Here is a 25,129-nt window from a genome sequence, read left to right as displayed (position 1 = left end):
TTATTTAAAAATCCAAAATTTTTTCCTACATTTTAAATTGTTATGATACATTGTGAAATCAAACATCTATTACACGAAGAAAATGAGCAAAGTAGTGAAGTATTCATTGTAATATATTACAAAAAATTAAGAACGTGTCAATTGAAAAATATAATGTCTTCAATGTTATGTGTTATTTTTTAAAAAATTAAACCTATACTTTTATTTCAACAATTTACCTAATAAAATTAGTATGAATTACCAACATAAAACTTAGCTTTAATAAAAGAAGTGGTTTTTTTGGGTAAAATATTGATAATTTATTTAGTGTTTATAATTTATAAGCTATTGAGTTACTTTTTATATTTTTATTCTCACTATCTTATTAAATTTTCTCCCTTATCCTTCTTATATTATTATTATTGTTGTTGTTGTTTATTTAAATATACTTTTTATGTCATTTTTTATATATTATATAACTAATTTTATCAAATATTAATTTTGAATTTTAGCTCTTAATTGTTTACCTCTAATTATTTTTTAATTTCCAAAAAAATTCACTATATCATTTAAATTTTTAAATTTTACAAACTAGATATAAAATGAAAAATTGCATGTCTATTATCTTAAAATATTAAAACAAAAATATTTAATATTTTATTTATTTGATAATTGAGGAGAATCATAAAAAAAAATTAAAGTATTGTAATATTCAATGAATTTTTTACCATCAATAAAATTTTGATTTAATTACCACACACATCCTTAAAATACTTCACATGAATTTTGCCTTATAATTAGCTGATGAATACTAATGGTAGCAAGTAAAGCGAATCCTTAGATATCTTTCTCATGCCAATTACCGCACGCGGGAGGCTATGGGGAACACGTTGGCACACAAACTTAGTGTTTTACACGAAATAATATTTTCTCACTTCCATTTCATTAATATTCACAATACAAATTTACTAGTTGAAAATTTAAATTATAATTGTAGTTAAATAATAGAGTTGAACTCACTTCCTTAATTAGAAGTATGATATAATTCTTATATTATTATTATTATTTTGTTTAAGTGCATGCTTTGATACATTATTTGAACAAAAACTATGTATATAGTTTCTTTAAAAATATATACTCTTGAATAGAATTAACAAAGAATAAAGGAGATAAAGTGGGATCCACTCGACCCTAATAGGCTATGTAGAGTTGGGTATCATTTTCTTAATCATTGTTTCCCCAAATTCAACTCTGAAAACGGGTTCCATGCTAGTGTTTATGTCTACCAACGTGAATCACCCATAATTGAGATCTTGACTCTCATGCACCACCAGCAAGAATTGCAATTAATGAAGTGTTTATTTGGTTTAAAGATTAGTAAAATTAATTTTAAATCTTTAAGTGTGCTTGAGATACATTCTTAAATATATTCATTGTTCTACTTTTAAAACTCTCTTAATTTTTTAAAAAAATTAACTAATCACTAGTATAAAAAATATGCTTAAAATTGTGTGTTGCTAGCTTGTCTATCCTTGATGTTATGTAGAATACACAGAGATGTAACACTGCAGTTTACGAGTCTTCATTCAAAGTTCTGAATCATTTTGTCTTATCTGGTACCTAAAGTTTAAAATTTGTAAGAAAGTAAAACATGTTATGAAATTTTCTCTAACTAGTGGTCAGCAAAAATGGCATAAGATGAAGAAAAGTCAGAGACGTCAAATTATATGCATAAACTTATATTCATTCGTGATTAATAGTTCGAGCAAATATCACTGATGAAGAAAACCATTATGGAAAATTTCCTTATTCATAGTTCTTAACACGCTACAGATCGCTGGATACAGCACGTATACTAGTGCTTACAACAGATTATTAAACTATAGAGAGGTAGATAGATAGATAGATAGATGTTGTTGATTGGATAATAATACCCTTAAAAACATAGTGTAGGATATTACTTAGCAAGAAGGGTAGGCAACCGCACAAGAACTAGCCACCTTTCTAGCACCAGGAGAGTTAATGTATTGCCTCAAACTTGGGTTTTTGAGATAATTGCATAAGCAAGACTTCTGTTGCCTCAGCTTCTGACAACAGGTGGTTGAAGGTGGAGAAGAGTTAGTGATTGCTGGAAGACATGGGCTCAAGTCCAATGGGTTGCAAGTCGCAGCCTCAGCCATGGGCCCTACCTCGGCCCAAAGAAGTGCTAACACCATTGCACACACAACAACACTTGAGACACACACGTTCTTCTTCATCATCTTGATTTCTTGCCTTTTGTGATTTCACACAACACAAAGTGTTTGATGTTATAATTAACTCACACTTGGTAGTGATGAATGGAATTGCTTCTATGTGGCAGTTTATATAAGTGGAGAAGAGTAGTGGGTTTGGTTTGGTCACAATGAATAATAATACCATCTTTGGGTGGGAATTAAAGGGCCTTTGTCCCCACATTGAATTGGGCGTTGGAATTGCTATTATTTTGCATTAACACCACCGCAATCGTGGCAATAACTTGTGTAATGGAGGTCTTTTTGAATTACTATTTTATTCTTGTCATGTTCATTATAACTCATTTAATTTTATTCTCAAGTCTCATTATTACGTTATCTATTTTAATTCATATTTTTCATTTTCTTTCTCTTTTAATTATAAAAAATGGAAAATATTAGTACGAATAACATTTCTCTCTTTTATATGTTTATTGAGGTCTTGTTATCCACTGTTGTAGAAGTGCTAAGAAATATGAATATTTCTTTAGTAAATTATACCAGGGAGGTGATGAGGAAAACCATTGAATATTTTTTATAAGATAATCGATATAACATTTTTTTTATTTCTTTTTTAATGATCCCAATGTGACACGTTCTTAATATTTTTTAATTAAATACATATTGTTATTGAGTTTAACTTCTTTCAAATAAGTAATTAATTTTGGAGAGAAAAGTAAAAAGCAAATTAACTCTACTTTTATAATCAATTTATTATTTTTACATGCTTAAAATTAACTCTTGAACTCGAAGTTAATAAAAAAAGAATTTAGTTTCTCATTGCTAACCTTTTTCTTTCATTTAATATAGTTACTATTTTTGATTCGTTAAACCCAAAAGGGCTATATTGTGGGTGAATTGAAATCATAACTCATTAATTACACGGTATAAGAAACATTGCGTGTTAGGTATTTCGCACATTTAGTAATTTCCTCCGACAGGTTTACAGGTTAGGTATTGCATGTTGTATGTTTTGCTCGGTAGGGAAATATTGATTTCATTTCAATTTTTATTTGTGAGATGAAAATGTGATACTTGATTTTAGGACTTCGTATTTTCGTTTATTACGTACATCCCTCTGCATGGTGTGAGATTATGTTGATAAATAAACATGTAGAGCAAAAGAAAAAAAATATTGAGTAAATGCCTAATTTAAGTCTTGAGAAAGAAGTTACTTGTATTGTTTTGTTTCCAAAAGTCTTTTAAAGGGACAAGCTTTCTAAAACTTAGAACTTTATAGACTAATTTATATAAATGAAAACTTTTTCTACAACCAAAATATTCAAAAATCAAACTATACATTTACTCCCCTATTTTTATTAGTGCCTTTTTCTTAATGTACTAAAATATTGTAGTGCAGTTCAATCTCTGGTGATCGATAGGATTTGTTTAAAATAAAGATCCACCATTAATGTAATTCCTGTAAAAGGCTTACGAAAAGCCTAATTCATACGACAATTTACAGATTCTACCGCGCTCCTCAATCAAATCTCTCCAGTCCCCGACCCAAGGGCCTAATAGATCATATCCAATAAAAATACGACAAAACTGCAATGCAATATTTATTTATATTTTCATCTTCTATTCCAGAAAAATCGCCAAAAAAATGTCACTAATATTTGGGAACAACAGTAGCCAATCTGACCTATTGAGACAAGTCTTCGTTGTTGTATATATGGGACACAGTTACCTTCATCAGATGTATCAGAATGGGCAAAATTTACCTTGCAAAAAGGCATCTTATTGGTTTTGACCTTCCTCTTGAGCTTTTGCCTTGCCACGAAGCATATCACTAAAATTTCCCAGCATGATGCGCCTGAATCTAGTGTCCTCTGCGGGCAATGGTGTGGCAGCCTTGGGGGACACATTTGCTTCTGATGGTGGCTCTGTTGTTTCTTTCTTTCCGAGCAACCCACCATCACCAAAGAAGCTGCTGACTGACGATGGAAGGCCAAGGTGAGCACCCATCACCTTACTAATAGTCTCAAAAGTTCCCCCTGATCTTTCCTTCATAATAATTTCAAGAGCTTCTTTGTGTGCTGGATCAAGTGCATCCAAGTCTTTCAAGAGGTTCTGTATAGCAGGCAGGAATAAGTCCCGAATGCTATTTGCAGGAAGATCTACAAGAAGAGAAACCAAGAATTAGAAATACTAAAGGGAAGAAAGAAATGTAAAAAAGCAGCAGAAAAAAAAATTGCATGGGAAATTTAAACTTGTAAACTATGACTTTTACACATATCGTTGCAATTTTAAAGTCTAGCCTCTAAAGTATTGGATAGAGCATAAAATTGAAGTTACTAAAGATTTATCCTTATCATAAAATTGACCAAAATATGTTCGATAATTTCAATGAACAATGATGGAAAAGGAACGATAAGGGATCACAAATAATAAACATTTCTTTTTGAAGGATATCTTGAGATTCGTCACTTGTAATTTGCTTTCCTATCTAAAATAATATTTCTTTTCTATATATAAAATAAAAGGATACATTGTAATACATCAATAAAATTACACAATCAAAACTTGTGCTTTTAAAGTTTTATCATCACATTGATTGTAATACATCACATCATATCAAATAAATATCAATTTCAGATATTCAGTCTCTAATCTCTCCTTTTCTTCCCTCTATAATTAAAACACTATAATTTCAATAATAAAAATAACTCAAAAGGGTTTGTGGGGCACAAGATTAATATAATTTTGATAGGAGAAACCTGTAGCATCCAGTGCACGGATTGCCTCACAAAATGCATTGGCTCTCTCTCGTCGACGCATCAAATCACTAGCTAAATTTGGCATAGCTGTAAGTTGGGAAATCTTGGACAAAAGATGTACATCACGTTAAAGAAACAAACAGCAAAAATTCGGAGACCTTGAAAGCCAACAAAAACACAAGTAACTTAGCAACTGAGACAAAAAAGGTCAGGACATTAAGAACTTTTCTAAACATTTTTTTTTTCAGAAGTATGATTAAGGATATAATCTCTAAGTCTTTCAGTTGTATTTGGTACAGCAACCACCAATGCACGAATAACAGCAATAGTAGCTTCATGGGAACCATCTTCAAGAAAGGCATCCATTTGAACACGTATCTTGTCAACAATCTGGAAGATATTTTATTTGTTCAGCACTTTGAAATGTGGAGCTGCATTAACATCACAATTAACATCACAAATAATGGAGAAATATTAGTAATAGATACCATCTCATTTTTGAAGTGTTGAGCCACAGCACCAAATGCATCTATGCTGGCATACTTTACATTCAGGTTCTGGTCAGATCCAAGAGTAACTAGAGCAGGCAAAACATGTGTTGAAGCAATCTTTGCATCAATATATGGTACCTAATAAAGAAGACAGCAGTTAGTTGTGATAATTGTAGGAGATGTGACCAGAAAGTATGCAAACATAAAACTTACAATAACTCTCAGCAATTTGGCAGCATTTATTTTCATGTTGACGTTAGAGCTGACAACCATTTCCCATAGTATATTAAATATCATACCATGGTTTTCTTCATTTATGCTGCATTATAAAGAATGCTTGTCATGAATATTGGAGAAAAATACAATAATTTTTAAGAATGTTTATGGTGATAATCATACCAAATGAAGCGGATGGCATTAATAATCTCAGGAGTGTGCTTGGTTGATGAATTCTGCATGGAATGATCTTCTAGTAGCAGTTTCCTCAAATATTCAGTTAATTGTTCATGTTTTCCAGGAGCACTCAAAACCCCAGCTAATAGAAGCGGAAGGACACACATTGCAGAGAGCTTATCACCAACAGCAGACCTTGGTTTCAAACCTTCAAGTGCACAGTCAAGTATGAAGTGATTGTGTGAAAAATTCCCAGACATAATGAAGAATCATTACCTTTAATTCTTGAGTGGACAGCAGTGGGAAAAAATTTCAAATCGACATCATCCCCAACTGCTGTTAAAAATACTGGAAGCATTATGCATGTCACGTACGAATCCCCAAACCTTTCAGAAACAGATAAAAGAAACTACATTTACAAGAGTCATATCAGCAAAAAGCTCAGAAACAACTATGATCAAACTTTGATCAAAAATCATATAAAATAATTAAAAAAAAAAGTTCAAAAGATAGGCAAGGTGACCTTTGAAATTCGACTTCGTAAATTATCTTCTTTCTGAGGTAACAAGCAAGCCAACTGTAACAAATTAGGAAAGCACTCAACATGCATCCATTCAAATGCATCCCATTCAACTTGTCCCCTAATAAAAATGGAAACCATTAATTAAAGATCAGTAGCAGCTTTGACAGTGCAGTCATATCCTTCAGCTTATGTAAATGAGCGATGCATCTCTGGAACACATAGATTACAACATGAATCAACAAGACTCAGATATAAGGATGTGGCATCAAGGCTCGAGGTCATTTAAATTGTTCCTGCTAAGCTTACCTAGCATACGATTCAAGCAATGCCGTAGACAACACAGCTTGGGTGGTTTCTGTGATGGACAAAAAGGGGCATGTCTCAATTACTTTCTGGTACACAAAACATAGCAATTCCACCAGCATTCTCAACAGAACATCTATATTCCAGCGCTCTCTTTCACCCAAGACACGGAGATTTGACTCCACGGACCCTTCAACCCCAGAAAGAGGTGGACAACGCTGCAGATTGGGGCAAGAAATTCCACTCAAAAAAATAATATTTGTCAAGAACGAATTTTCAGTCACAAAGGAGAAGCAACAGTACAAAGACAAACAAATAAATACCAGGGCAGAGCTTAAAATATGAGAAAGCAAAACTCTCAAAACATGATCTAATTTGTTTCCCCACTTCATAACTGCAGGAACCAATTCCTTGAGAGTAGTTTCCACCACCACTCCTGATGGATCACATACCAATTGGAACATCAAATCCTCCACCTATCAAAAAAGAAAAACAAAGTCTTGGAGCAACTCTTAATCTTCATTATTATTTTAAAAACAACTCTGTCGTGTTATGGTAAGGGTAAAAGGCTCCATTCCCTAGACCATGTCTTGTCAACCTGTTCTAGAGCTTACATTGTAGCCAAGTCTCAAGTCAGAAACCTTCTCCATGATTGCCTCGAAGCAAATATAGTGAGGCTGACCTTGAAATATTTATCTATGTTTGGGAAAAGTGGAAGCAGCATAGCCAGATTACGAGCAGCAGCCTCTCTAACAACACTGGCAGAATCTTCTATTAGTTGCTGCACAATAGATAAAATAAGAGAATCGCGAATCTCAGGCCGTACAAATTCTGCAAGCTCTCCACATGATTGAGCAACAAGCAGTCTACGCTCCTCGTACATGTGACTGATCTAAAAACCATAACATTGAACAAACTGAAAATCTAGTTCCAAAATCAGAATGGCAAAGAGTAAGCTGAAAATTGAGGCAAGAAAATACTTGTTCCCAACACTGCGGTAGCAATTCTGTTTCTGTTCTCATCTGTCCAATATTCTTTGCAAGGCTGACACATGCCTGAAATGACGACAGGGAAATCTTAAGTTACACCACAAAACCATTCATCAGAAAAAGCCAACAAAATTTCACAACATACATCCATTATTATTTGTCTCTGTTGTTCATCAGGACGCTTGATTAAATTAAACAAGGTGTGGGTCAAAGAATCTCGAGTGCTACTATCTGGGTGGCGCTCAATTGCACACATTATTAGAGGAAGGAGCTCCTGCAACCAAATAAAATGATGCAGCCAATGTAGGACAGCGACGAAATGAAATAAATTTATTGAAAAGCAAACCTCACGATGGTTGATCAACACATAAGGAACAATTTTAGGCAAAGCGTCTGCAAGTATCTGAATGGTTCCTAAGCCCTGTCAAAATATAAACATATATGAGAATAAATGAATGTTGGTAAATTATGTAGACTTAGAGAAATATCTTATGTTAAAATTTAGTTGTTCTGATTCTTCCAATTTCTTATGGATGAAAAGGAAAGAAATATTTTATCCTTATAATTTTCAAAAGCACTATGTAACTGACAAAGGAAACCAGCAACAGTACTTCTAGTTCACCATTTTGAACACAAAAACAAGCCCTGACCAAAACCAGTCCCAACTTTTCAGTCTCACCAAACTCGAAAAAGTTAAGTAATATGAAAAAATAATAATATTTGAGGATTTCCTCAAGCCAAGAGTACAATGAACTTGCCATCCTCCCAGATCCTGCTTCATCATTCACAGTCACACTGTCTGATTTTACAAGTAAGCTGTTATCCTCTGCTTGTTGCCCAACATTTTGTTCAGAGACATCTTTTATATTTTCAAAAGCACTATTTGAATTTGCAGGGTTAAATAACTCAGGCAATGTATCCCCATGTTTATCAGTATACTTATTAAGAGTTTGAACAACTGGTGATTCAGCATCTTCATTGCGTACAACCCCCAGAGCCACATCAGCAGGGTTAGATATTGCTCCTCGATCTTCATGAATTTCAATCACTTTATCGTCTGTCTGCAAATTTTCATTTTCAGAAACAACAATTTTTCCAGGTACAGTAGTTTCTATATTTTTTCCCTTCAACCATTCATTTTCCATCTGCAATTTTTTAATTTCTTCCTTATACCTCTCCACAGATTCAGATTGAACATTATTAACATCGCTGGCAACCATATTATTTCCTGAGTGAGACCCTTCAATATGCATTTTCAAGGAAGTGATCTCAGATCTGCAATCATTGAGCTCCTTTCTTTGGTGCTCCAGGGATTGCATTAAAACTTGCACCTGAAAGTTAAATTAGTATATCATAATTGTGAAAATATGGACATTGTTTGACAGCATCTTTTAAATGTAAGAAGGAATTACCATGTTCTCTTTTTCTTTAAGATCTTTCTGCATTGCATCCAATGACTTAGTTAATGCTACTATTTGAGCATCTGCCGAATCTTTGTTCCTCAACAAGATCTCTTTTTCTTGATTCAGCCTCTTGTTTGCATTCAGCAATGATTCATTTTCTTTAATTAGAGAAAATTTTTCCTGCATTAGAATTCTTGTTTGATTCAGCAGAAACAATAATTTGAAATGAACAATACAGGAATAATTTGGTAAAAATAGTTACTTAAATCTTCAGAAGAACAAGCATATATACCGTATGAACGACTGAACACATAGTACAAGACATAAAACCCACAAAATGATAAGCCTAAGAAGTCAAGTGGTGCAAAGACGTCCAAAAATAAACATATAGTCGCACAATTTCTCAGTACCTTTTATTTTTTCATACAATCTCAGCACTAATTTAAGTAGCATACAATGAGTAACTTGAATGTAACAATCAAAATAAAAACCCACCTCAGCAGCCTCTGAAGTTGATGAAAGATACTGATAATAATAATGACGCAAGGCATCTGGGACAGATGCAGGTGTATTGTCCCAATTGTCCAAGTTCTGGTCTGTAACCTACAGGAACAATTATAGCAGATTAAAATAGAAGTGTTGTTTTTGATTTGATAATGTGACTGAGGCCAGTTCTTTGTGCCCCATCCCACCACAAGCATAAGGTAGTGTCTCATGGCTGCCTCCCCAACACTGAGGCTCATCAAACTATCCAAGGTGTTAGCCCCAAAGCCCATCATCCCACTCCCAAAATATAAAGTAAAAGATTATAACTTCCTCCGTACATTCCATATATGACCTCTTTATATTTGAGGGTTTCATGGTCCATATATGAAGCTACTAGAGCCACTGCCAGTGTAACTACTTCATTTCCGAATTGTAAACCAAAATAGGTAAAACGATAAAAAATTCAAACAAGGAATTAACAGCAAAATCCATCCCAAACAACGATGTAGCAGTCAGTTTCTAAGAAAGTAAAAGAGCCTACCCCCACCCTAATCAAGAGAGAAAAGCCAACACAGAAGCACCAACCTCTTCATAAAATGTCATAGCAGTAAGACGGTAACCAGCTATAAGCAAATATTCCTTTACAGCACAGTTAAGATCTCGACGTTCTGTTTCTTTTAATGGACCCAAATCAATGAAGGAAGTATTATTCTTTTGTTGTTGAAGTTGTTGCCTGTCTTCCACTGAAACATCTGCACTTAACTGTGTACCTGCATCCAAAATAGAAGCATGCAAGAATTACAATATTGTGTCCTATGGACATAGAGAAGTTACAACTGGAACAAATCTTAAGTATGCCAAGTTGCATTAATTTTTAATATAAAAGGAGAATTTCCATAAGATCAGAGAGAAAGAAGTACAGGAGCGAAGCATACAAGATATCCTCCAATAAAGCCAAGTTGCATTATTAGCCAAAAGGTAGGCAGTTGTAAACAGACTAACAAACTATAAATGGGTTTGATTGTACAAAACATTTTCATTTTGGGAATGTACTAAGCAAAATTAAATTAGAACTGATACTTAGCAACGTAGCAATATCATTTGTGTTGAGACTCCACATCGACTACATACAGATATGGCCAAAGTAGAGTTTATAAAGGTCAAGGCAATATTTACTTCATGAGCTAGGTTTTGAAATTGAGTTAGATCAAGCCCAATTTCAAGATAGTATCATAGCCTATCATAGATTAGATATTGGGTCACATTCGACTACAAAAGAAATCAACATGGCCCCACAAATTTTTCCTGCAGCTTTCTCAGTGTAGTTTACTTGGTATTGTGGTTTTTTTCAGTGCAATATTTATAAAGAAAAACCAATCCTACAATCTCCATATTCTAGATGTCTAATCTTGAGCGTGAGAGATGTGAGTTTAACTCACATCAACTACAAATATAGTCAAAAGGAGAACTTACTGAGGCTAACAATCTCTACCTTACAAGCAAGCTTTTGAAGTTAAATAAGACCAAGTCCAAATTCAAGAACTTGCAACACCTATACATATAGGGGTGCTGCTGCAATGCAAGCCTTATGATCTTTCATTCTTCCAAAACATGCACCAGTTCTTATTTGCTACTCTCTCCATGCCATGATCGCATTACTAATGGCAGATGGCGGAAAGCAAAAAATCCACCATATTGCCTTTGGCATAATCGTACATAAATATGTAAAAATTGTATGACATCGATGGCCAAATCGACAACACAAACAATATGAATGACAGTGAGGTCAAAAAATAAAACAAGAAAAATACCATTTAATTCATGAACATTTTCCGCTTTCTTCTGCAACTCACTCTTCAGTTTTAAGATGTCCTCTTGAGCCAAACGCAGTTCATAATCACTAATGGCCAACTTTTCTTCTGCTGCTTCTTTCTCTTCCAGCAAAGTCTGAGGATCTGCGACTGCATTGCAAGATTGTAACCAAAGAATATCAAAGTACTCTTACCTCGTAAACAGAGAAGGAATTGAAAAGGGCGAAAGAAAGAGAAGAGGAAAAAGCAAATTACCTCGAAGAGAGTTGAGGCGAGAGATAGAATCGGGAGGGAAGAGTGAGGGATCGGAGAAGTATTGTTTGAGTCGAATGGCTTGGTCGTCGTGGCCATCCTCGAGAAGCTCGTGAAGAAGCTCAAATGCAGTAAGAAGGTAATTCTCTTCCAACAGAAAGTTGACAACGCAGTTGCACAGCGACGATCTCTCCACATTCATTTCTCTCTTTCTATTAGATCGAATCCAAATTCATAGATCAAAACCCTAATTCCCTTTCTCAGTGACTGAGTCTCTGATCTCAGACTCTGACCATGGAAGAAGAGAGTCAAATTATGATTCCCATTTCCAAATCTATGCTATGCTGGCTAGTTAGTTAGGTGACATCTCACATTTTATTTATTTATTTATTTATCGAAATTCCTCAACTGCATGCTCTCCGTCGTTACATCTTGGAAGAAGAAACAAGTAGGCTTCTTTTGGATTTTTGACCCCTTACATTTGCAATTACGTTTACTTTCCCTTAACTTTTTACTATAAATTACGTATAATCGTAAGAATTTAAATATATTAAAATAGCAATTTATTTTACCATGAAACATCAATTAATGAATATGTATATTATATTTTAATTTTAGTTTCTACAAAATTATACCCAATTTTTTTTTATCTACACCAAACATATAGAAGACTTTTCCCAATAACATAGTCGTGTTGCTTGTGAAAGGCCACCTCACCTTTAAATATTACATGTAAGAGACCCCGTTTGCATTTCAAGATGTGGCTGATTTATTGTGGCAAAGCGATTGAATGACTTTAAAATGCTATTGTCGTTTCGGTGCTTGATTCTCTTATTCAATTTCTACATTATTTTTTTATTAGTGAAAAGTAATGGATAATTCAAGTTTTTTTATCTTCAACCTAAGAAAAATATTGTCAAATGAATATTTTATGGGCAAATTAATACTTTGAAATTTTTATTTTCATTTTTGTTAAAAAAATGCAAGGGAACATAAATATATTAGAATTGAATTAATTGCTCTACTTTGGATGGTAGCAGAAAGTTGTTTTACTAGAAAAATTTTAGTTGGCACAATTTTCAACTTGTTACAAGAAAGGACAGTTATTATAAAAACTGACAAATGAGTGAAAATGAAGAGTAGGTGGTCCCAAGAAATATTTGAAAAGCAAAATTTTGAGACCTGAAAATGTAACGAAAAAATCTATAAAGAAAAAGAAAGTGACATGAAGCGATGTGTCCAATTTCAATACCAGCCAAACATTGGGACTCCCTCCTCCTTATTACACACCTTCTTCTTTGGCCATTTTAGCTTAGAATTCTCAACCACAACTTTCACTCCACTTTTTCAATTATTCAGCTAACCAACCACCAAGCACAGTCTCAGGTACGCATTTGCTTCCTTTGTGATGTTTCTCCATATCACTGTTTAAATGTCACATAGTGGTTAATTCAGTTAAGAAACAAAGACAACCATAATTTTATGTTGGTGTTTAGTTGAAACTGCTAATACAAGGTGGTGCTGTCTTAGGATAAATTAAAAATGAATAGTTTCATTAACTGAATTAAGGTTTTAGTTATGGCAAACATTTGTTAACACAAGATCAAAACCAGATGGATGGTGTAGGGTTTGGTAGTAGAAGAGTTGGATCAGTTAGAGCTGCTGTTAACTTCTTTGATGATAAGATTGCTGATACTGATAGTCCTTCATTGAAGATTGATTTCTCAATGGTAACATAAGCATTAAATTAAGCAACCCTTTTCATTTATTTGCAATTTGTGCACTTTCGTGGCTTTTTTTTTCATTAATTTTTTCTGTCTTTTGTTTTTTCCTCACAATTTCATCAGAAGCCCTCTTCAAGAACAAGAGATCTCCACAGAGCAAGAAGGGATATTGGGAGGTATAAAGAGAGCAAATGGACAGCAGAATCTGCAAAAACTAATGCAGAATCTGAGCTTTCTAATGCAAATAAGACAGTGAATCATCTTTCTTCAATGATTGAGGAATCTAGTTACAAGGCAAAGACACAAATGAGAGATGTAGAGAGACTAGAGAAGTGGGGGAAGGGCCAACAAGGGGCAATGGTTGTTGCAAAGAGGAATGAGAATTATGAGTATGCACAAGTGATGAGAGAATTGGAGTATGTCAAAAAGGAATTGTTCAAGCTTAAGCTTGATATGGCTTCTGTGATGAAAGAGAAAAACCAAGCCGAGAAGGAAATTGAAGCATCAAACTCAAAGATGCTCTCATGTTTAACAACTGCAGAAGAACTTAGAAGGGAGATTCAGGAAGCCAATGAAGAACAAGTGCTTGCTGAACTGGCCAAGATTGAGGCTTTGAAAGAATTGGAAGATATTGAAGCCAAGAGAGAAAAGGAAGCCCATGAATTTTCTTTGAAATTGGAAAGCACAAGGAAAAAGTTGAAGGAGGCCATTGAAGATATTGATGAGTCAAAGGAGCTTGAAATGAAATTAGCTGTGACAATGGCAGATGTTGATCTCTTGCATAATGAGTTGAACTCAGTTAAGGAAATGGAGAAAAGGGTTCAAGGAGATGAGAGTATGAAGCAATTTGAAGGAAGTTTCAGGAAAGGGAACGCTTCAGAAGACTCGACAATGTTAAAGACCATAACAAAAGAATTGGAAGCAGCAAGGAAAGAATTAGCTTTGATTAAAGAAGAAGGTTTTCAGTTCATGGCCTCTATGGATGTCATAAGAAATGAGCTGAAGCATGTCACTGCTGAGACAGATCTATTGAAAAAGAAGGAAGGAAAAGTGGATTCAACAGTTCAAAATCTAAACTCCAAGATTTTAAGAGCTAAATCTAAATTAGGTGCTGTTTCTGCTGCTGAGGAAAAGGTTAGGTCAATAGTTGTTAGCCTATCTCATACTCTTGATAAGCTAAAGACAGAAACAGATGAAGCACAAAAGGAAAATGAACACATAAGCCAAGAGATTATAACCACCAAGGAAGAGATTAAAAAAACTGAGTTTGAGATAGACATGACTGAGGAAAGATTGGAAGGTGTCATGCAAGAGCTGGAAGTAGCCAAAGCATCAGAAGCTTTAGCATTGGAGAAGCTGAAAACTCTAACTGAGACTACCATGAGAGAAAGAGCCATAATAGCACAGCATAGTTCCTTGATTACTATCTCAAAATTTGAGTATGAGTATCTGACTAATCATGCAGCTGCAGCAGAAGAAATTGCTGATAAGAAAGTTGCAGCCGCCGAGGCATGGATTGAAGCTCTCAAGGCCAGTGAGAAGGAAATACTGATGGAAACAAAAATAGCTCAGAGAGAACTGAAAGAAACAAGGGTGGAGCAAGAGCTGAAGGTTTACACCAAAGAGAAGTTGGTTCAAAGAAGAGTCAGTAATGATGAGTTGGAGAATTGGCCAAGAAAACGTGAGAAGAGTTCATCCAAGAACTTCCAGAGATCCATGTCTAGAAAGAGCATCAAAATCAATGGCACTACAACTCCTTCAAGGCGAGTAAAGTATCAGAAGCATGCTTCACCTGCTGCTAGGCATGTTAGTCCTTTCCCTATTAAGACGAAAAAGAAGGTAATCCCAAATTTGGCAAAGCTTTTTAGAGGCAAGAGGAACACAAGGTGAAAGCAAAATAAAAAATAATAATAATGACGGGTCTTCCTATTTATTCATCACTACCAAAACATAGCATAAGGGAAGAGTGCATGTGAGGCAACATTTATATTAGTGACTACCATGTAATTCCCATCACAGAACTCATGTTTTCCACAGTATGGCTCAATCATCATTGTTCCATCCATAACAAGGATGAAGGATTTTATTACTACAACACTTATTTTTGGAATTGTATAAAATACTTGATGCATGTATGGTGCCATTTAGAATCCAAGCCTCTTTGTGCCCAAGAGAATCAGAAAGCATTCGTTGATGTAACTTCTAAGTCACTGATAAATTCTTATCAAAAACTAATTCTAACACAATCAAGTCCCATATCGGTGATGGCGAGATGGAGAGCACGATTTTGGGGGTTAAAAGGAATTCAGAACACGAACCAAATTCAGAACACAATCAACTAATTTTCGTATACAATAAATAAATAAATATATAGTTATATGTAGTTCGAAAAAAAAAATCAAATTATAAATAATTATTTTTTATTTAGATCTAAGAACCAGGTCCGTTCACTTGTGAAAATGCTATCTATATCTGCGAATATAGAATCTCAGTGGGCCCCAAGAAGAAACTCCTTAAAAGTTTATGTTACAGAGGAAAGGGTCATTATTATCTTTAAGATTATCGAATTATAAAGTTTAACAGTAATAAAGCTCTCTAAACATGATGATTACAACATTTTGATATGATAAAAAGCGTATCTAAACACCAAAAAATGCAATAATTTAGGAGGCTCACTATCTCCGTTATTTTTGTCATTTTATCGCATTATGATTAACGATTAGACACATTGATATCTACATAATGTGTGACGGTGAACTATCTGGGCCATGGCTACGCAGCTGCACTTGATGTTTTCTGATTTCTCGTGTGGACACAAATTGAAATTAATATTAATTATTATTCTCTATAAGAGCTTCACTTCTCACTTGTTTTCTAGCTCCGGTTTGATATTCCCAATCTCTGTCTCTCTCTCTCTATTCAATCCTTTCAAGTTTGAAAGGTTTTTCGTTGCTTCACGCTATGGCCTGGTGGGATTTAAGACCCTTCTTTGGTTTTCAATCTTTTAGGACTCGCTTTCAGGTCAGCGCTTTATTCTACTCTTTCAACTTTGTTCTTCTTCCCAGTCACTCACACACTTATTATTATTATTATTATTAGTTTGCTTCATCTTAACATGGCTATGCGTTTCTGCTGTTTGTTTTCTGGACGCTGCTTTCAAACTCCAAAAATAATGGTACTCAAATTGTAAATTAGGTGTATGTAGACATTTTGATGGGGATGGATGGGTCTTTGTGATAAGATTCTAATTTACATATGTCATAATTTGCTGGATTATTTCCCTTAATTCTACAGTCTCTTAGAATCTTAAATCATTCCCTTTGGGTAATCTCTTTTGATTTAGGCATTATTTCCTTTAATTAGGATTTCTACTAAAGCAGGCTGCGTAATCTGTTTTTGATTGATTGGTTGGCTCAACTTTGAAGCTTCCATTGTAGATTAAATTCAATTGTTTTTCTCGCTTTGTGGTGATTTTCCTGAATTCTGAACCTTAGTGTTAGTGGTGTTTGCATGTCATTAATGCTACATGCTTCTGATGGGCACATACTCTTGCATATATGCAGCCACAGGTGTTGGCATGCCTGCGGAGTAATAGATTTAAATTTTCAGTAATATTTAAGATGGTTGTGTTACATACACATACAGGATTTGCCTGGTTTCTTATTTGGATATTGTGCAGCTTTGTTTAACTTCAATAGATATAAAAAAGGGAAAGTTTCAAGAGAAACAAAGCAAATCAGGGTATTTTCATGATATTTGTCCCTGAAATTGCTTTCTTTGGAGTTACCTAGGATTTATCAAGAAGGAGTCTGGGGATCTTTGCTGAGACTGGTGCTCACATTTCATCCATTAATTTTCCATTGATAGCCACAAAGAATGAAGAGGTATACAGTTTAGTAAGATTTTTCTTGAATAACTAAAGGAGATTCTTCAGGCTTGGCAATTACAATATTAGCTGTGAGAAGATACACATGAGTACATTACCTGTTTCTAGTATTTTCTTACACAAGCAGTAGAGGCAGAGCAATTGAGATACGATTTAATGATCATTTAAAAATAGGAATACCCGTTTCCATATATGTCTGCATACTGGCGTTTAACAGTCTCTTCTTTCAGCGGTTTAAAACTACTGTAAATTACCAGCTTAGAGACTATAGTTGAATCAGGCTGTTCTCAATGGTTTTTGAGTTCCTTGATATGGAGATAGGAGTTGAGCAACTTCTGAAATGAATATTGATTTTTATTAGCAAAGGAATTCCCCATCTAACTAACTCCATTATGCTATCTTTGCTGTGGAACTAGCTCACTTTCCATCTATTCTTTAAATATTTTAATTCATATTATTTTGGTGAAACATATCTATTAGATTGTTAATTGCACTGCCCTTGTATTATTTTATCAGTATATTAAGATATGCAGCATAATACCAACAATGCAAATTTTCCTAGGGACGACTCTTCTATTAAATATGACTGTTTGCTGTGTTATGTACATATGCTGGTGTTTGTGAAAGAAGGATTGATAATCTCTGGCTACTCCTAAATTCCTAATCTCAGTTTTGGTTGTTGTGTGCTCTCTAGGAATTCAGGATGAGGGAAGTGCAGCTTGGTTCACATACTGTAAGTTCTCATGGATATGCAGTTGTGAGAACGCACAAGCATGATTGGCTCATTCTCTTGCTCCTTGTTTTGATTGTTATCATCCTGTACATTATCCATCCTTTCTATCGATTTGTGGGGAAGGATATGATGGCTGATCTCAAATATCCCCTGAAGAGTAATACAGTTCCTGTTTGGGCTGTTCCTGTAAGTTTACAGCTTCAGTTCTTCAAATATAACATATGACATGCTTTTTCCCCTTGAATAACTACATTAACAAGATTATATTCATTTTGTCATGGTTAGATATATGCATTTTTATTGCCTATGGTGATCTTTCTTGTTGTCTATGTCCGAAGGAGAGATGTCTATGATCTTCATCATGCTGTACTAGGTATTAATTTTTAAATGCCACTCATTTAATTGCTAACAAGCATATTCTATTTGTTAAAATGAAACTGTTAACGGATGACAGGAAATTGTTTTCTGGCACAGGTCTATTGTTCTCCATTTTATTAACAGCAGTAATTACCGAGGCAATAAAAAATGCAGTAGGCCGACCTCGACCAGACTTCTTCTGGCGATGTTTTCCAGATGGAAAAGATGTATGTTTTCCTTTAACTTCTGTCTATCAATCATGTGATTCTTAATAGCAGGCATAATTGATGATGATGGATTTTTGTTAGGCTTATGATAAATGGGGAAATGTCATTTGTCATGGTGACAAAAAGGTCGTAAAGGAAGGACACAAGAGTTTCCCGAGCGGCCATACTTCATGTATGTAGAATTTATTTCATGTGCTGCTTGTACAGGGGTCTACAAAAAAGACTGATTTTGCCATGCTCATACCTTTGCTGTACTTTAGTTTCAAAAGAAATGAACATGGAAGTAGTTTTAACCCGTTCAAAGAATTTGTACCCAAATTTTATTTTATTGGTTTTTTGCTTTGAATTATTTCAATTTATGTGCAGGGTCATTTGCTGGTCTCGGATTCTTATCATTGTACTTATCTGGAAAAATAAAAGCATTTGATCGCAGAGGTCATGTTGCAAAACTTTGCATTGTTTTCTTACCACTACTTTTGGCATCACTTGTTGGCATTTCTCGAGTTAATGACTACTGGCACCACTGGCAGGATGTGTTTGCTGGAGGTCTTTTAGGTTGGTGGTACATCCTTAGTATCTTAATCACTTGCTACTATTACTGCCACTAGACTCACTATACCATATTTCTTCTTTCAGGGCTTATAGTGGCTACATTTTGCTATTTGCAGTTTTTTCCTCCTCCTTATCATTCAGAAGGTTTGCTTCTAAACAGATTCTATTGGTTCACTTTGATAATTTCCTGTGGAAAATTACCCAAATTCATAAATTTGTATCTATTATGAAGTGATTGAAAATTACCCAAATTACCCAACCTTCTGACGATCTAGAATATGTTGTTTTTCTCTGCAGGTTGGGGTCCTTATGCATATTTTAGAATGTTGGAAGAATCAAGAGGTATGACAGAAGCTCCTAATGTTCAAAATTCTGGTCAAGCACAGTTAACAGAGGTTCAGGCTGAGAGCAAGCAGGGACAAAGTTGCCATGGGTGTATGGGGTTATCTTTATCACACGATCACACTGAAACATTGGATGACGTTGAATCTGGGAGGAGATAAATTATGTACATCTGATGATCTTGCTCTTTGTATATCAGATCCTAGGATTTAAAACTAGCTAACACGTTTTGCTGAATAGATGTTTTCTACGCAATTAGTCACTAGTGTCTCTGAAAACTTTGAAGCGTACATGTTTCCAAGAGTCAGATTTGGTACAATTAACGTCAGTTATTTCTTAATTTGTGAATACGTGGACATGAGAAAATACGAAATCCCTTGACTGAAGATCCTCCGTAGTTTTCCCAGATGACCGATTTATTCAAACAATTTTTATATGAAGAATAAAACAACTATTTTGGATAATTTTGGATTTCGATAGAAACAACAGTGAAACGGGATATACAAAAATCCCCATGATTTATTTGTAGTTCAAGTTTCTTCTAGTCCATATGACTTCGTGTTACAGCTTTTAATGATGACAAACTATGCCTAATTGTTCTTATTTTATTGTAAACTGTAATTAAAATGAAATAATTGTTTTTCTTCAAAACAACACATATTTTCAAAGAAAAAAATATGTTGCAGAAATTTATTTGATTGAGAGTGATGTTATGTATTTTTATATACAAAGCTTGCAAGTAGTTTTTCTCAATTTTTAATGTTGTTCCTTGATGCTCTTGGCCTAGATTCAAGGCTTGTTATTGAAAAAAAAAAAACGATTGATCTTATTCTCTTGAAGTCTTCACGTGTAGCAAGGAAGTAATATAACCCAAACATTTGCAGCACTCTGTTACTGATAAATATCATATTGGCATTCCAAACTAAAGATTCCAAGTAAGTAAGAAGAAAATGCAGAACTTCATGGATTACATTAAATAAACCATTTAACACTTTAAATTCGGTGCGCCGTGGGACAATCAAATGTGTCAATTTTCTCGATACAACAACAAAAGCAGAAAAAAAAAAAAAAACCATGAAAACAAAGCCAAAATGAAAATTGCAACATCATATCTGAATAACAATAGTTTTGTTGGAATCTGAAAAGTTTTTCTTGGATTTTCTAGACTTACCGGTTCGGAAATTAAAATCGTATCCGATACCTTGGCCGAAGCCGAAGCCAAGACCCAAGCCACAACCCATTCCAAGACCAAAAACGAGGTGCAGGTGGTTAAAGGGCCACCCACCGTACCCGAAGCCACCAACCAAACCAAAACCTATTCCCGCACCGCATCCGATGCCAGCACCGAAGCCAGGACCCAACACTGATGTTTGAGGTTTGTTGGGCTTGTTTCCTAGGAACTTGTTAATCGAGAATTGTCGTTTCTCACTGTTACTGTTGTTGTTGGCGTTCCAAGTCCAGAATGAATCAGCATCGCCTTTGGTTTCCACAAGTTCCATCTTTGTTGCTTTGCTCACTTACTCTGCCTCCTCATCTTCATCTATGGATAAGATTCAAATTCTAACTTCTATGTTTACTTTCCATAACCTGTGATTATATTTTAAGGATAATTCTTTTATATATTTTTTAAATATTTCCCTTATTTAAATAGTCTACCTACATATATCATTTTATAAAATAATACTTACATAAACTCAATTATAATTATATTTATTTAAATGATACTAAAAATATTTATAGTAAATTAATACAACTCTATTTTTTCAAATTATTTCATCTTGTTAAAAGTGATCTATCTTAATTTGTAATTTTAAATTTGAATTTCTATTTAATAAAAAGCGCTGTACCATCCCATATAAATGAAATATTAATTTGTTGTTTTTTTTTCAATTATCAATTATTTGGTTTGATGTTTATTTTTAATAAAATTTTGAATGAAATTGAAAAAGAAGAGAGGATATATACCAAAAAAAGAAAAAGGCATGAGCAAAGATAAATGAAAATAAGTAGAAATTAATATAATTTTACATGGGATACAGTTCATAAGAAGCAACCAAGGCCTTAGAAATCTCAAAAATGAGTCTGGCCTCAAATGCATCACCGGAATAAGCCTTTGACACTTCACGAGCCTTTGGAATCCGTTTCACACCAAACATGTTATCAGTATTCATGGCACCTAAGTTACTAGCCAACCTCAACATAAAGTTCATGTAAGCATTCTTTAGCTTTCTCAACATCTTCAATGGTGATCTCATTATCCATTTAAGCCTTGGAATTGCTCTGATCCTCCAATATCTTCGTCGGCTTCTTCTCAACCGTATGATCTTCATCTTCTTTCCTCCGGTGGTGGTGCCACCGTTGAGACACTGGTAGCGCCGCCTTCTTAAGTACCTCTTCATGCCACCATAGTTTGGCTTAGGCAATAGTGACTCCATTTCCATTTTCTGAATAATTTCAACTTGGAAGTACTGGGAGTGAATAGATGGTGCTTAAACTTGCTTTGCACGTTGACAATATATAAGATGAGTGAAAACATAATTATACATATTATTATTGAATTAATTAAGATTATTAACAATATCATAAACCATATAATAACAATATTGATAGGGACATACTGTTTTCTTTTACTATTAGATCATGGGCTGCTTTTGAGAAATAAAGAAAGTCAACAATTGATGCGTTGACCAGAGATGAGGCATGAAACAACACTTTTCATCCTCTTCTGGTTACTTGAGTTTCTGTTTTAGTAAAATATATTGGGTAATTAATTAAGTTTAGTTTTAACAGAGATAGGGAACAAGTTCTTAATTAGATTTGGCTTGGGGAGGATAAAAGAAAATATCCAAATTTTATTCATTTATTTATGAAAATGTAACAAGAGTTTGAACAATTTACGATTTTAATTTCATTTACACTCAAATGTAAAACTAACCTTATTAGTTACAATATGTCTTATCACATAAAAGAGTTTAATTTGTCATATTTAGCATTAGAATACCTTTATATTTCCTATAAAAAATTACTCTTTTCTTGAAATTTAATGTTAATCTTTCGATGAGATTTTTGAAGCTAATATTAACCCCGATCGTATTTATAGTAAATTTTTTGACAAAATATTCAATATAAGTAACGCTCCAATAAAGATTTGTCAATAAATTTGAATTTAGATCCTTTTAGCCGATTGTTTTAACTTATTAATTAATAGAAAGTTCTAATTAATAAACAAGTGATTAATAAGATTTTTTTTAATAAGTAATAGCTTTTGTTATAGGTAGAAGTTAGCACATTACTAACATAATAGTTTTTATAAAATGGTAAAGTGATGTATACACTGCTTAATATTATATGCATTTTTTCATGCTTATTAAAAAGTCTCAAAAATGAAATTTCTATGTATCGGCCTGCATACAATTGATTTAAAAATTTAGAGAATGACTAATATTCTCATTCATATATATTTATCAGCTGCCTTGAAGAAAGTAGATAACTGTAAGTGATTACGCCACTCTTTTAGGGAGATAAAGAGTTAAAAAATATTTTGAAGAGTGAAGTGTATATATATTTTATGTGTGAGGGTGGGTATGATTCATGATAGCTGCACAAAGGAAATGGAGGTATATATGTCAGTGCTTACGTTTATTTGAAAGAGAAATTATGATGTGTTTGAAAATATGAATTAGATTGCATGTATTCTACTAATAACAAAAATATTTTTAAAATACTTTAGAATTTTAGTTAAAAAATTTTTATATTAAGTGAAAAATATTTGTTAACCTTTCCCAAGGGGTCAACTATGAATCTGTGCTTCACCATGATGCTTAGAGGTTGTGTTTACTTTAATTAAATGCTTGGTTGGTTTGCTAGCTATGTAGGAAGTCTACATGCAATTGATACTAGTACTGTGGGAACCAAACAGGTTAATCCAATGAACATTGTTTTTATACAATTTTAAGAGCATATCTTACACAATTTTAAGGATTAATTGAAGTATTTATATATTCATATCCTATGTATTATTAACTTAATGTGCAACATATATAGCACTTTTTCACATGCCCGAATATTTGCTAAAAAAATGTGCCCGAATATGAGGAACAGGGTTGTGTCTAACCAAGAGAATATCGAAAGATGATCATTGCGGACCCATATACCAACCTTTTTAAATCCTTTGCTTTTGAAAAGTTAATTTTTAAAAATATAATTTACTCAAGAAGAAAATTTTCAGTCATTAACACATACTCATCAAGATAATACACATTTATATACATAAATGATTTTTCTATCATGTATGTTCATTTTTTTAATGTACTAAGTAATTTTATACTATTGATGTAACATTTTTTTAACTTTTTTGTTTTTATTTTGTAGCCTTATCTGTGTATTGATGAATATAATAGACAAATCGATACACAAACACATGGAAGTTATCTTAAAGTAGAAGAGAAGTCATTGTTTTTGTAGGTTGGTTTAATTAAGTGATACTAAATGTATCCTTTTACTCATGCTAATTCGCTGTCAATGCATGATATTTAGGAGGAACAAAAAGACACCATGATAGCCATGTTAATTAGTTCACTAACACGAACAATGCATCTGGAGTCAAAAGAGTTTGCTGACTCTTTTTCTCAAAATCAAATTATATATATATTGGCCTTTAAACACTCCAACTTGCCATGCCTAACATTGAATACACAAGCTATATTCACTTCACTTCCTTACTTACACATAGAGAGCCTTCAATTTAATTTCACCAATAAAGATAACCTTCTTCCCTTCGTCCTCCAACTCAAAGATCTTCGAACAACACATGGATATGGAGTTGGAGTCACTCTTGCCAAAGCCAAGTTGTAGAAGCATAAAGGGGTACTTCACAAGGAGGCACTATCAGCATCTTTATTATGGTGGAAAGAAGAAGATCATAAGGTTGAGAAGAAGCCCATGTAGGTATTGGAGGATGAGAACAATCCCAAGGCTTAGATGGGTGATTAGATCACCATTGAATATGTGGACAAAGCTTAAGAATGCTTATGTGAACTTAATGTTGAAGTCCATGAACAATGACAACATCTTTGGTGAGAAACGGATTCCACAGGCTCATAAAGTGTTTAAGGATTATTTTGGTGATGCATTTGAGGCCAGACTCATATATGAGATTTCCAAGGCCTTGGTTGCTTCTCACGAACTACATCCCATGTAATCGTAATTGTCTTCTATGTTCTCTTTCATCTTTTTATTACGTGCAATATTTGCAAAATTCAGTGTGCATGATTGATTCGCAGAATATGTTGAGGAAACACTTAGGATTGTTTGCCTTTACTTTGTCTTCTAATTTCTATTATGATTTCTTTATGCATACTTAAATGGAATGTGTTCATCAGTCATACAGTACTGTGGGGAGAACTCATTTAATTGATCAGTAGTTATATTTTTTTTTCCTTTTTTATTATATTATCTATCACATCATTTATTTGTTGTTTCTTTTCCTGTTGTCTCTTTCGTGTTTTTTTTTATCTATTCCACACCTCATTTTAAGATGTTAACAAAATATTTTTCGTAATTGATTTTAAAAGACACCCAAATCATGTAAAAATGTATGCTTTTTTATTTTAAAAAAATATGATAATTAATTTTTAGCAATAAAATAGATGAGACCTAGTTTATTAGTTTCCTTATATCATCATA

The 25,129-nt window shown here is 33.7% G+C and overlaps 5 protein-coding genes across 14 annotated transcripts; 2 read left to right on the top strand and 3 right to left on the bottom strand.

Annotated features, from left to right (window-relative positions):
• Window positions 1-1,769: 1,769 nt before the first annotated feature.
• On the bottom strand, window positions 1,770-2,350 carry LOC113863370 (non-specific lipid-transfer protein 2-like). Its single transcript, XM_027496927.1, has one exon. It carries the CDS (start codon window positions 2,238-2,240, stop codon window positions 1,941-1,943), a length of 300 nt encoding a protein of 99 aa, XP_027352728.1. The 5' UTR covers window positions 2,241-2,350; the 3' UTR covers window positions 1,770-1,940.
• Window positions 2,351-3,643: 1,293 nt separating this feature from the next.
• LOC113861727 (RAB11-binding protein RELCH) lies at window positions 3,644-12,114 on the bottom strand. Of its 5 annotated transcripts, none has more exons than XM_027494727.1 (20): window positions 11,627-12,114; window positions 11,372-11,521; window positions 10,146-10,330; window positions 9,570-9,677; window positions 9,084-9,254; window positions 8,430-9,002; window positions 8,018-8,092; window positions 7,817-7,945; window positions 7,663-7,737; window positions 7,365-7,574; window positions 7,006-7,158; window positions 6,686-6,900; window positions 6,380-6,497; window positions 6,133-6,265; window positions 5,863-6,064; window positions 5,677-5,782; window positions 5,461-5,601; window positions 5,239-5,362; window positions 4,973-5,089; window positions 3,644-4,372 (listed from the first exon to the last, which is right to left on the bottom strand). In XM_027494727.1, exons 1-20 carry the CDS (start codon window positions 11,823-11,825, stop codon window positions 3,993-3,995), a joined length of 3,564 nt encoding a protein of 1,187 aa, XP_027350528.1. In that variant the 5' UTR covers window positions 11,826-12,114; the 3' UTR covers window positions 3,644-3,992. The 5 variants fall into 5 exon arrangements, with proteins under 5 accessions (XP_027350528.1, XP_027350527.1, XP_027350525.1 ...); XM_027494726.1 differs by having other exon boundaries at window positions 3,713-4,372; window positions 5,677-5,785; window positions 11,627-12,095; XM_027494724.1 differs by having other exon boundaries at window positions 3,713-4,372; window positions 5,677-5,785; window positions 7,817-8,092; window positions 11,627-12,095.
• Window positions 12,115-12,875: 761 nt separating this feature from the next.
• LOC113863928 (protein PLASTID MOVEMENT IMPAIRED 2-like) lies at window positions 12,876-15,579 on the top strand. Of its 3 annotated transcripts, none has more exons than XM_027497715.1 (3): window positions 12,876-13,009; window positions 13,226-13,353; window positions 13,471-15,579. In XM_027497715.1, exons 2-3 carry the CDS (start codon window positions 13,237-13,239, stop codon window positions 15,235-15,237), a joined length of 1,884 nt encoding a protein of 627 aa, XP_027353516.1. In that variant the 5' UTR covers window positions 12,876-13,009; window positions 13,226-13,236; the 3' UTR covers window positions 15,238-15,579. The 3 variants fall into 3 exon arrangements, with proteins under 3 accessions (XP_027353516.1, XP_027353518.1, XP_027353517.1); XM_027497716.1 differs by having other exon boundaries at window positions 12,884-13,009; window positions 13,237-13,353; XM_027497717.1 differs by lacking the exon at window positions 13,226-13,353 and having other exon boundaries at window positions 12,877-13,009.
• A 592-nt stretch (window positions 15,580-16,171) lies between these two features.
• LOC113863930 (putative lipid phosphate phosphatase 3, chloroplastic) lies at window positions 16,172-19,832 on the top strand. Of its 4 annotated transcripts, none has more exons than XM_027497719.1 (9): window positions 16,172-16,368; window positions 17,139-17,231; window positions 17,928-18,152; window positions 18,252-18,339; window positions 18,441-18,550; window positions 18,632-18,722; window positions 18,917-19,096; window positions 19,187-19,246; window positions 19,400-19,832. In XM_027497719.1, exons 1-9 carry the CDS (start codon window positions 16,309-16,311, stop codon window positions 19,603-19,605), a joined length of 1,113 nt encoding a protein of 370 aa, XP_027353520.1. In that variant the 5' UTR covers window positions 16,172-16,308; the 3' UTR covers window positions 19,606-19,832. The 4 variants fall into 4 exon arrangements, with proteins under 4 accessions (XP_027353520.1, XP_027353519.1, XP_027353521.1 ...); XM_027497718.1 differs by having other exon boundaries at window positions 18,917-19,105; XM_027497720.1 differs by lacking the exon at window positions 17,139-17,231 and having other exon boundaries at window positions 18,917-19,105.
• A 1,636-nt stretch (window positions 19,833-21,468) lies between these two features.
• Window positions 21,469-21,891, bottom strand: LOC113863802. The gene has a single exon (XM_027497522.1). The coding sequence runs from the start codon at window positions 21,883-21,885 to the stop codon at window positions 21,469-21,471; it is 417 nt and encodes a 138-aa protein (XP_027353323.1). The 5' UTR covers window positions 21,886-21,891.
• Window positions 21,892-25,129: the final 3,238 nt, after the last annotated feature.

The sequence above is a fragment of the Abrus precatorius genome, unplaced genomic scaffold (genome assembly GCF_003935025.1).
Source record: "Abrus precatorius isolate BTA unplaced genomic scaffold, Abrus_2018 Scaffold3, whole genome shotgun sequence".
NCBI lineage: Eukaryota > Viridiplantae > Streptophyta > Magnoliopsida > Fabales > Fabaceae > Abrus > Abrus precatorius.
This window is presented reverse-complemented; position numbering and strand designations above follow the sequence as displayed.